This window comes from Amblyomma maculatum, chromosome 6 (assembly GCF_055883805.1).
Source record: "Amblyomma maculatum isolate TAMU_Amacu chromosome 6, ASM5588380v1, whole genome shotgun sequence".
NCBI classification, from domain to species: domain Eukaryota; kingdom Metazoa; phylum Arthropoda; class Arachnida; order Ixodida; family Ixodidae; genus Amblyomma; species Amblyomma maculatum.
In genome coordinates this window covers 76930809-76943338 of record NC_139349.1, presented here as the reverse complement: position 1 = coordinate 76943338, position 12530 = coordinate 76930809, and the positions used below count along the sequence as shown (strand labels likewise).

At 40.9% G+C, this 12530-nt stretch overlaps 1 protein-coding gene across 3 annotated transcripts in view; it reads left to right on the top strand.

The window, feature by feature from the left end:
• Positions 1-515: 515 nt before the first annotated feature.
• Gk1 (Glycerol kinase 1) overlaps positions 516-12530 on the top strand; it is a 51588-nt gene continuing 39573 nt past the window's right edge. For 2 of the 3 annotated variants that reach the window (XR_014708069.1, XM_084606962.1), the window contains exons 1-9: positions 516-859; positions 1416-1489; positions 1585-1691; positions 5556-5633; positions 6129-6208; positions 7491-7628; positions 8709-8818; positions 11400-11502; positions 11896-11963. Coding sequence is in view for 2 of the 3 variants with exons in the window: in XM_084606962.1 (XP_084463088.1) it covers positions 773-859; positions 1416-1489; positions 1585-1691; positions 5556-5633; positions 6129-6208; positions 7491-7628; positions 8709-8818; positions 11400-11502; positions 11896-11963 (845 nt within the window). In the remaining variant the exon portion in view is untranslated. The remainder of the gene's footprint in view (positions 860-1415; positions 1490-1584; positions 1692-5555; positions 5634-6128; positions 6209-7490; positions 7629-8708; positions 8819-11399; positions 11503-11895; positions 11964-12530) is intronic. The other variant, XM_084606963.1, reaches the window with a different exon arrangement.

Here is a 12530-nt window from a genome sequence, read left to right as displayed (position 1 = left end):
ACTGGAAAGAAAAAATAGGCGCAGTAGCTGTCACAAGTACTTTTGTGGACACCTCTACAATCAATTTTTTCTCACTTGTTACGGTTTTGGTTTCAACAGTCAGGAAGGATTTAAAGCCTGAATTGCTTAATTATTCGTTTTTTTTAAATTCACTACAGTGTTAGTGTTAAAGCCAGCGTGTCTTAAGAGCAGGAATCACTACGAGTGAGGAAACAACTGCAGTTTTTCATCCCTTACCCGACCAATACTTCAGCTGACGCCCCCCTCGTGGAGTTTTCTGCCCCCTCGTGCGCTGTCACACGTTCGACACTGCACAACTAGCACAACATTGCATGAGTGGCGATCATTCAAACGTGTGGCAGAGTTTGAGTGCGAATAAAATTCCACGAGCGCCGTCAGCCGAAGACACCGGCGACCATGCCGGCGACCGTGTCGTAATATCGCTTGCAGCGCTGAATTCAGCTCTAACGGCGAGAGTGCGCAGATTGGATCTAGGCTGTGCGCTGCTGTCAGTGCTTAGAGCGCTTATAGCTACCACCCTTTGGCCCATGCTGCTTCCTCAATGGCTTTCAGCATGCTTTCGCCGGCGGTGTGTGGTTTGTTCCCGTTGCTGTAGTAGTTGTAATCGCTCCCCTACGTTGTAGGTGTGTTACCCCAGCTGGGCATGTGCCGGCGCCACCCGTACTACGTCGGCTGTTTACTTCAACGTGAACTTGACTCGTCGTGAAGTCACAGGCCGTCGAGCTTGGAAGGCTCATTGGTGCAGTTCTCGATGGAGTCCAAGCCAAATATCGTGCGCGGCAAACACGGTCCGCTTGTAGGTGCCATTGACCAAGGGACAAGCAGCACTAGGTTTTTGGTGAGTTTAAATTTTATTCAAGCATAGGTGTTGTACCGGAGAAATATTCGTGCCTATTCGCTGCTTCAGAAGCGTGCCCCCTCGTTCATGGTTCATCCAAATCAACTCGTGTTTCGTTTACGCACAGCTGTTATTGCTCCTCCCATTCATTGCGTGGTTGTATTCACCACACTTGCGCGCACCTTTGTTGTACTACAAAAGAACGCTTTTCCTTTTTTTGGTTCACGCATTTATTCGCGCGCAGAAATTGTTCGTGTACGACCTCTCGAATGACGAGGAAGTAAACAAGAAAAAGCCGTTCTCCTCGTATTGCCCAGCATCGTCTTATGAAAAGTTGACCGTTTTGGGATGCAGCCAGAGAAAAAAGAAACGCTAAAAATGTTCCTTTTTTTTTGTCCACTGTTTTGTTCACCATAAACCTTTCTTTATGGATTTTATTATTATTATTATTATTATTATTATTATTATTATTATTATTATTATTATTATTATTATTATTATTATTATTATGTACGCACGTGCGCAAATAAACCATTGACGCTTTTCTGTACTTTAGGTTTTCGCAAGCACGACGTCCGAACTTATTGCCTACCATCAAACAGAAATACAGCACGTTCTTCCGAATGATGGGTATGCTGAACACCATTTTTAATTTATAACCTCTTGTATGCTAGCGACTTTCCATCGGAGTTCACCGAAATTTGCATTGTCTGAATTACCTTTAGGTGGGTGGAAGAGGACCCATATGAAATCGTCAAGTCAGTTCACGAGTGCATAGAAAAAACTGTCGATAAGCTGAAGGCCCTCGAGATTGATCCTCGTGATATAATAGGTGAGTCGTCTGCTCGTAATCTTCATTTAACACGACCCATCTGCTATAAAGAAATGAACTTCTGCTCGGACACTTGTTGAATGGACACGTCTTACCATGCTCCCTGCTGGGCTATAAATTTCATTATGCAATTAATCCCACTGTGGTCTAGATTTTATTTTCTCACTGTCTTGGAGGAGTGAATCTTTCTAACATTACTATTATGCTTCTCTTTCTAATCGTGCATGAAAATAATTCAGCTGACCTTTAAAGTTCTTTATTCTTCTTTGCAATCATCTTGCTGTTGATTGATTCGGTCAAAAAAAAAAAAAAGAGGCCATTTTCAATTGAGTTTGCTAACGCTCATCTAAAATAGTGCAAGTTTGCCATTGTGCAAAGTAGGTCTTACAGTCATGCAAGGCACTACCCACTAGCTGAGGCAGTTGTAATGCGAGCACAGATATACTTCAGTGTTTAGCTTTCTGCCTTTTTTTTTTTTCCATGTGCAATTGCAGCAGCATAGTTCATGGCCCTGCCTGTTGACTTAAGTTGGGAATATGAGCTAATCTTGGGTACTTGTTGCGATCTTTTCAGTTCGGACGAAGTCCGTGCTTTCTTTCTTGAGATACGATAAAAGAACTGGCTGACCTCTAGTTTGAGAAACCAGCCTGGAGAGCATGGAAAAGCTTTTGAACCTGTCATTGCACCATCAGCGACCTGCTGTGTTATCGCATACAGTGCTAGCAGTGCTCCATGTGCATGCAGTGTCAACTTGGATAAGATTATGCATTCGTAGAATGAATACGGAAAAGTTTAGATGTGAGGCTTCAGGGTAATCTAGCATGTATTCAGCTGCCTAACTTGTGACCACAGGTTTGATTCTTGGCCTTGTCAGTTATTTTTGAAAGGGGTCAAAATGTATGAACAGCTTTTTGTAAATTACTTAAAGGACTTTCAGAGTTCCTTCAAGGTTCATGGATTACATTTCATTTAGGATAATTTATCAGAAAGTATGGTTTTCAATGGATTTAACTCTAAAACAGTGAACAGCTTAGAAGAGAAGGGAGTATTATAATGTCTGTACAGGTGGGCTTTTTTTATAATATGTGAGATGGGGCCCCAGCAATGCACGAGCAAGCTTTCACCTTTGTACACTTAAGTGGTCCTAAGTGTCTCGAAATATTTCTTGCTTTGTTTAGGACTGTGATAAAAGAAATCAGGATTTGAGAGAATGCATTGAAAACAGGCAGGAATTGGCAGTAGTTGCTTTGACGATAAACAGAGTTTGCTTTCAGGGCCAGAATCAAATCTATTAGTGATTTTGAAAGTGGTGAGAGCGACCATCTGCCTCACATTTGAGAGGTGCTGGGTTCTGTCGCTAGTGCTACCAGGTAGCCACCAGCAAGATTGCCCTCAGCCTCGTGTTCTACTCTTCTGGGGTGAAGTCCACCGCGGTGGGTCACTGGTTAGGACAGTTGACTATTGAACTCATGGACTTGGGTTCAATCCCGGCTGCGGCGGCCACTTCGATGGGGGTGGAAAGCGAGGCATCCATGTACAGTCTAGCATTAATGCATGGTGAAGAACCCCAGGGGATCTAAAGTTTCGGAGCCTTCTGCTGCAGTTTCCCTGACAGCCTTAGTTGGTTTGGGACGTTAAACCCTATAAGATCAAAACCAAATCATCTGGTAGGAAATACTTGGAACTTCATATTACATTTTCTTCCTCTCAGCAAGCCCAAACATTGTCAAAAAGTTTTCCAGGGTTTGTGGCAATCATTGAAACCCATGAAAACTCTTGATATTTAAAACCCTATATCCAAAACCTTGAAAACCCTTGAAAATATGGAGGTACTCTGAAATTTGTATTTTACGCTTGGCTGTGCTTAGCAGCTTTGACTCAACATCTGGCCTCATTCATTGCAAAGCTGAAAGTCAAACCAATCTTATTGGTATTTTAAGCTCTGTGCTTGGACGTCATCTTCATCTGTACATATTCATCATCATCGGTCATCTCTTCGGAGAGAAGATGAAGTGTGAATGAAACTCAGTGCTTACAGTATCAATACTTCTGGCTGCTTGCTCGCTTAGCCCACTGAGCCTCTCTCTTATTATTTGAAGGCTTATTTGAGAAGCATTCCATCAGTTTGGAGATGTTTTCTGTAATCTTTTAAAGTTCCATTCTTCTTGCTCAAACTTCTGGAGAGTACTGTTAAAATTTCTTCTTTTGCCATGAGCAAGATGCTGTTGAAAGAGTATTTAGCGTTAATTGCCAGATCTCCATCGTAAATGTGAAAGAAATTTCTCACATATCTAAGAGAATTGTGTGCGATGCTGTAAAGAAGGCTGGCAGAGCCCTTAAGGTTGCAGTTATGAAGGAGCTGTGGAAATATTTTTCAGCCACATGGCACCGTTACCAAGCGTACCTGGAGGAACATAAGATACATGAAACTTGATGGCATTTGCTGACAGCTGTGGCAAAAAAGCTGAGGTTACAAATGGTGTCACATATATTGGGAAATCAAACACCCTTTGTAAGACTGCAAAAGAGAGGATGCTGGAGCTTCAAACTATTGACCATGAAACAGCAGAAAAACTTGAGTAGATTTCTTAATGTACCCCTTGAGCAGCCTTTAACTGAATTCAGTTTATTACTAGCAACAGGTGTGATCTCCTGTATCGAAGTACTGAACAAGGGTTGACAAAATGCAATGGGACTCAAATGTGCTGTTTTAATTTGTTTTCCTTTTTCCTCTTCAATAAAAATTCGGGAGAATGTTGTTGAAGGCTTTATTTTCTATTGTCACCTGAATTCCTTGAAATTACTATGCTAGGACATCGAAATTCATTAAAAACTGAAATTTTTTTGCTTTCAAACTGCCGTCAATCCTGGTTCTGTAACATTTCCTGAAATTGTCTTCTTGCAGCTGAGGATTGTTTGGCCCTAAAGCATAATTATTAGTGACTTGTTTCCTAAAGCCTGATGAGCTTCATTATTGCATCTAGCAGGCATTCATTTATATACGAAGCATTTGCATTGAATTATTTGGAATTTGCTTGGACTCTTGTATTAATTAGCATCAAAGTTTTCTCTTTCAGTTTCACTTTATTATGTCTTATATAAATTCATACATTTATATTGGGGTTGGTCAAATAAAAAAGAAAACTTTAATGTCTGCCATGCCATCTTGCAGAATTGATCATTGTCATCATCTTTCGATCATTGCCATTTCTACGAACTATGTAGGTCGGATGCTAAGCAAGCAAAAATAGAAATTGCTGGATTATACTATTTGATTATATACAACAAGTGATCAGTGCTACCTTCTTTGTAAAATGATTATCACTGATATTGCTACAGGAATATCATTCTATAGTATATGTTTTGGAAAGGCTGCAAAAAGGACTGCTGAACTCCACAATATAAATGCAGATAGTTGCAGTAGCCTGTGAATGTGTTACTAGATTAATGGCTGAAGGGAAATATAGTTTGCATCATGGTTAAGACAATGGCCTCCAATTTGAATTTGGTTGCCTTCACCAGAAGGCAGAGAGTAGGGTGCAGTCTTAATTTCTAGAAGTCTTTTTACGCTGGTGCATTTCTGTTCCATATGGCATGTGTGATGAGACTAGGCAAATACAGGAAGCACTATAAAATTTTGTTTTCCTAATGTAACCTTAAAAAAAAGAAAACAAAGAAAACTATAAATGCATGAAGGATATGGTTAATTATGTAACATTATGAAGGCAAATAGGCCTTCCTGCAGTAGTATATGGTTTTTTTTTTTTTTCCCCCTATTTCTTTATGAAAAACTGGGTGTTCATAGCAGATGGAAGTGCATTTTCATCAACAGCTCAGAGTTGGGCGCATGCTCCTTTTTTTCAGCCCTTGGAGTTGCTAACCAAAGGGAGACAACAATTGTTTGGGACAAAAATACTGGGCAACCCCTCTACAATGCTGTTGGTAAGTGCAAAATTGTATCCTGTCGTATGTTGGTTAATGGGGTATGGGAGAGTCCTTTGCCCTGCAGTGGATGTAGTTAGGATGATGATGGGGATGGTATTGTGATATGGTCACACACAAGCATTTGTTTTGTAGCAAATGTGAAAAATGGGTGCATTTATAGTATTGCACGCCATTACCTTGGTCAAAACAGTGCTCTTGTTTCTTATTTCAGACTACTGCTTACAGATGCGCATGCATGCATTTTGCATATGTTTTCTTATTTTATATTTTATTCTTTTCATTTCAACGAGTTGCTCTCTTATTAAGCTCGTCCAAAGCAGTGTAACTGTAACTATACTGAGTGCTCTCTCGAAGTGCTTTAGTGATCTTTTTCTTTCAAGTTAGTCTTATAAAAGGGGGTAATTCCTTCCTTTCTTTGTAAGCAGCAAACATGGCAGCTGCAGTCTGTCTGAAGGCCTTCTTTAACATTCATTTTTCGCTTTCTTAATACAGTGTGGTTGGACAACAGAACAATGGGAACAGTTGAAACTTTACTGAATAAAATTCCAGGTCATGATAAGAACTACCTCAAGGTAAGCAGGAGACTTAACAGCAATTTAATATGTTTTTCCAAAGAAGATATGCAGGAAAAGTAGTTTAGCAAATTGGATGATGTTTTCCACTTGAGACAATATTTCCTAGCACCTATCTCACTTGCTAGGGAATGAAAGAGCACTGAACAAGGGTAAAGGGGGTATGCCTCAGTTCGCAGGTCGAGCCAACGTTTCGACAAGTAGACTTGTCTTCGCCCAGACGGAGACAAGTCCACTTGTCGAAGCGTTGGCTCGACCTGTGAACTGAGGCATACCCCCTTTACCCTTGTTCAATACTCCTTCATACCGTGTAAACCATCTTCTTCCTCTTGTTCTACCTTGCTAGGGAATAGTTATTTATGTTGTCTAAGACCACAGGGCCGTTACAGACTCATGGGAGCAGGGCAGTATGGATGTTTCCCTTTTTTGCATTGAGGCCTCTTTTCTTTGTACCAGAGGAGCTACTGGTTTTAAGGGCTCCCATACTCTGCAAAGTTGCTTTTTCTTTTCACCTTTAATGTCTTCACGCTTACTTGAACATACCTGATATTGCAAAAGCCTTATAAAGTTTTGGGGAGATTTTTACAACTGCGAGACATGGGGAACTAAGATGTAGAAACCAAATAATTAGAAAGCCAAAAAGCCTGTGCTGAAGCTAAGCAAGTAGATTGACACTCTAAATGTTTGCTAATTTATTTCCCTGCCTTGCCTCATCCTTGCAACCAAACTCCGTTACTCAGATTGGCCTTGTTTAAGGATAATTTTCTTCAGTGGTTTTTAGTTCTGTCGTTTTGATTGCTTTTATTTTCCCTTTTTCTCCCTGACTGATAAATTTAAAGGACAGATCTAAAGATACACTGAGGGCGAATGGAAGTTGGCCTGTATCAGTAGTTCACCACATTTCAACCACAAAAATTGCTTGAACTGAACACATAGCATTGATAAGCTTCATAGCGTTTAGCTTTATAGGAAACATCACAGGGTTCAATAAAGTGGCAAGGGAATTTGAAATCCAGTTTTCAGGTACTAAATGCATATTGTGGTACTGGACAAACGTCAACATTAGCCGTGCTCTGAAATACGATTTTTGCCGACTTGAAATCTGTGCTAATTGAACGGTCTTTATCTAGTGCTTGTTTAGGAGTGAAAAGTATGGCAACAGTATGCTTGTGATGACATTTTGATTGAATTGCAATACTGCGGTCGTGATGCTTTCTTTTTTCGTCAATTTTTCTTCACTGCTGTACCTAAAATTGCGCTTGTAACATTTGCTCTTGTGCAGAAAAAGTGTGGGCTACCACTGAGCACGTACTTCAGTGCAGTCAAGCTCAGATGGCTCTTGGACAATGTTCCTGAAGTGGCAGCTGCGGTGCGAGAAGGCCGCTGTATGTTTGGCACAGTGGACTCGTGGCTCATATATGTGAGTTGTGAAGCAAAAAAAAAATGGCTTCCGTTAATATTTTCTCATGGCACCCATTTGCTAGGTATTGAAAACCAGTATATCACACTGCAAACAAAATAAAATTCCTAATATTCCTCTGTAGAAGAAGCTTGCATTCTGTACCATTTCTTGCTCTCTGCTCTTTCCTGTTAGGGCAGCACATCTGGAAATGGCTTCAGCCAGTGGTATCGAATAATTAATGTCAGCTACTAAACGAAGGGCTTTTTCATGTGGTGCTTTTAAAACATTTTCTTTTCCATCGTTGTTAAAAAAAACTGCAGGAAAAATCTTTCCAATGTTTCTTCTCTATGAGGTTCCTAGATTAGTCTATATGTTACCGTGCTCATCAAATACTGCTGCGCTATTATGCAGATGATTTCTTGAAGCTTTGTATGATGCGTGCAACGTGCTTCTATGTGTTTATGTGTACAGTGCACTGAAAGTGAAAACAGCTAGTATATTCTGTTGTTATAACTATCATTCTCTCGCGTCAGTGCTATCTAAATACTTTGATGTCATGCAAAGAAAGTTGCGCTAGCTATGCGTAGCATAGGGGCATCTTCCAAACTTGAGAAAGAGTCCTGGAGTTGCCATTTTAAACAACCTTTTTACCTTGCATGAAGTGAATATTTGCTAACATAGTTTCAGAGTCCCCAACCTAATATAAAATTGCTTCCGTGCATATATTTTAACCCTTTGACTGTTTTTTTCGTACGGGTACCACGGCCACATTCCGCCCACGGCGTTTTTGCTGTACGGGTACTGAGCTAAACGTATAGCATTTTAAAAAAATTGACACTGGGGGTGAGCTTTTTTTTTTTTTTGAATATTCGACAGTCAAAGGGTTAAACTTCTTTTTTCCAATGAAATTTTCAGGTTCATAGGGATAAAGGAACGTTAAAATAAACTGCATGTTTGTTGTGCTTACTGATTTATTATGGCTGCTGGATTATGATGAAGGTTCAGTAACTTGCTCTACACTGTTAGGCCAAAATATTCCGTTGTAAGTTTGAATATGTTCACCATCATTAATTTCCTCTTTTTTTCTTCTACTCTTAGAACTTCACAGGAGGGACGAAGGGTGGGGTTCACATCACCGACGTGACAAATGCCAGCCGCACTATGCTCATGGACATCGAAACACTTCAGTGGGACCACTTCCTATGCAGGTGCGTTTGATTAATGCTAGCTGTTTTTTAATTTGGCGGTACAGAGCTACTTTATGGCCAGTGCATTTGCTAGCCATTGCATAGCAGTGTTATGATGCTTTCAAACACATCCACTTCGTAGCTCATCTTGCACGCAGTCGTAAGCGCACCATTATGCGCACTAACTATTCATGGAGTGCGTACAAAAAGGCCTTCTTTTCTTTACAGCAGATATTCTGCACAGCAGTATAGTGAGGGCTTGGTTCTGGCAGTCTATGTGCCTTTGATAGCACAAGGGGCTTATCGCATAAATGCAGCCCTCACCAACCAATTATATTCCACGTGGCACTTATGGAACTACTGGATTTTCCAAATCTGCTGCGATGGTCAGGGGTGGAATAAGGGAACACTCTTGAGGTTACGTTGCAAACATACTACTTTTGAAAACGGAAGGTTGGACAGTTCTCCATTGTAGGTTCATGGGCAGGGCATCGTACACAACATGCATAGGCGGTGGATTTGGAAGCCTACCAACTGCATGCAGTTGTGTTTACTTCTACTTTCTAATAGGTTTTTATATATCAGGTAAAAAACATTCCCCTATGCTTTCTGTTCGTACAAACAACTGAAAGATGCAGAACAGAGTAGCATATGGAATGCACGATGCGCTGTTTATTTGTCAGCTTCCTGTAGTGGACTGCTTCTGAATGTGAGAACACCAGAGGGCTGTGCTCAGTGAGAGATTACAGTGCTGATGGTCGTTAAGTATATATGTTGGTAGAAGAGAGATGACATTGCATGCATGCTTCCTCTGGGTTTCAGCCAAAACACTGGTGTTCTCACCTTACACAATACTTACTATACTTGGTAGCAACCTTCTGTGGCTATGCAGCTAAGCCAATGGAGGCGGAGCTTTCGTCACAGTGTTAGTACACCAAGTAGTTCTGGCTTATCTGGCCTCTGTTATGGTTTTGCTTTCAGTTCTGCTTTTAAATGAAATAATGGTTTTCTAGAGGTGGAGTGGTGCAGAAGTGTGTTCCTTTAGACCACTCAAGGCCTAGGCGGACATAAAGTGGTGGTTAATGAATATCTCACGCTACGTACATTGTTGAAATACGCGCATTGCGAAAGCGTACAGAGACCAGCGGGTAGACGCAGCAGAAGCAGCCGACGTACGCTTTGTGGGATTCCCAACAGATGGCGCAGCCATTGCATCTGTACGGTGTAGCGTACTCATCTTAAAACGCACAGCACTAACACTGTACTGGCTTGTACTGCAGTATGGTCTTGATGTAATAATGTCGAGAATATTTCCGGAATGGTATAATACCCCAGAGCACATCGCGCAAAGTGTTTAAAATGACTAATCTGTTGCGCAGTGAGCTAATGCGTTTCAGTTCTATTGCTTTGGCTCATACATAGTTGCAGAAAGTTGTCCCTGAGTATACTACACTTTCTTTGGTTTCAATAACTTGACTTCCATATCTTTTCTCTGAAGTTGCTTTGGTTATCTTCGTTTCAAACAATATCTGTGCCAATTTCTGAGCAAAGTTCTACACATCACCGTTTTGTTCAAAGGAACAAAAGTTATGTCCAATCTAGCAGGCTCGTATTGGCGTCAGAAAGCAGCTTTAAAAAGCATCAACCAACATGCCTGTCATATTTGGCGCATTGTTTTTGTCCATGTTATTTCATGCTGCATTTGGCCATTGGCAAAAGGAAGCGCAGCTTTTTTGCATTTTCACAATTTTTTATACTTCCGGTAAGCAGGTAAACTTTGCTTTTAACCTCGTGTACAACAAACTGCAACCAAAAAGCAGCGAAGCAAAACCTTGAGACAGGACACCCGCACCCCATCACGAAGAGAACTTGAACCAAATGCTACATACAGCACATTCGATATTTTAGAGCTGCCTTTAAGATATTTAAAAATCAGCTTACGTCCTTCAGTTACAAAGGAAACAGGTGCACTTATCGCCAGCTTTCTGAGCGATAAATGTCGGTCAGTGGTGAGCTGAGGCTTTAACCAGCTGTTTCAGTACAACTCACCATAATGAATCAGCGTTTGTCATGACACGAAAAGGTTTGAAGTATTGTAGTGCAGATTTTTCTTTTGCTGCGTCTACACTTCTACAGCCACCAGTGCAACACCAGTGCAGTTATGATGTTCTTTGGTTGTCCAGTGCAGCACCAAAGAGCATCATAAGTGACAACTCTGCTGTGGAGGGTGATGTGAGGACATAGCTAATTCTGCTCTAGTTCAGCCAACATCAGCTCACTAACGCAGCAAGTTCACCCAGCATTCCTGTACTCGTTCCTTATGGTTGGGACTTTACATATGGCAAGGGCAAGGTGGCATGAGTATACAACTGTCTGTGCTGTAGCTTAACTTGGGCATGAACGTGTAGCGGGATTGTGTACACTTCGTTACATATTGCATGATCTGTCTGTCAAACTACCATAGGTGAAAGGAGAGTTTCTGTTTACCAAGTCTGAATCATTTCAGAAGTAGGTAGGTTTTTTTTCTTCTCTCTGTGTTTGTTCTTGCTCCTCATCAGGACTCTGTTATTGTTGTCTTTAACATGCGCAATGTCTCTCTTAGGTTCTTTGGAGTGCCCATGTCAATACTACCGAAGATATGCAGTTCTTCAGAAATATATGGCAAAATGTGTGAGGGTCCACTTCTGGGCGTCCCTATATCGGGGGTAGGTATCACTTTGACTTGTGCGAGTCTGGCATTGTGTTGCGGTTGTACTGAAGCATATGTGCACATGGGTGGGAGGCATCTGCCACTGTGCAATATTTATTCATCCTGCAAGGGCGTTTGAAATGCAACAAAGTGAGAATAATTTGTTTGAAGAGCTTTTTCAAAATCTTAGCTAGTTTGCTTCTTACGTGCAATACGTAGCTCCTTTAATAGGCAAGCTTTTCGGAACTTTATTTTTTTTTTTCTGATTATACGAAAAACATTTTTTCGGTAACTTGTTTTCTTTTCACTTGCCTCGTGTATGCCTAGAAAGGGCAAGTGGGAAATAAAATGCTTAATGTACTGAATCAAAATGTTCATGTGGCATTGTTTTTCTTTTTTTTTTTCCTAGTGCCTTGGAGATCAAAGTGCTGCTCTTGTAGGTCAATTATGTTTTGACATTGGTCAAGCGAAGTGCACGTAAGTGAAATTATTTCTACCTTCAAAAAAGAGTGTTGGATACCTGTTTTTTTTTTTTTTTGCACACTGTTCAAAGTATCTGTCTTCTTCTTTCCCGAAATTTAATGCAAATAGAGCATAAGCATACTGTAGCTTTAGCTTTCAGCGGGGTGACTGAAAGCTATTTAATTCTAGAATTTTGGGCAGTGTATGCAGGGCTCTGTAGCTAGGGTGCAGAGAGAGACAGATATTTTAATGGCAACAGGAGATGTCTGCTCTAGAATGAAAAAAAAAAAAAAAAATCATTATTGTCGCACACGTTCACAAGCACATGATCACATACAGATGAGTTTTAAAGTATCTCGATCAACCCTATGTCCTTGAGAACAGGTAATAAGGCCAAGCTAGGGTGCAGGGTTCTCTATTAGTGGCAGTGTGATGTTAGGTTATGGCTATGTATGGCTGCTCTTTCTAGGTACGATTGCTTGGTTTTGGTGAGAGCTCTTTCTTGTAAAACTGATATAGGAAGCATGAATCCTTCCACTGCTGCGATACGCTTAACCACAGACACGGATGTGTTTGTGAAAA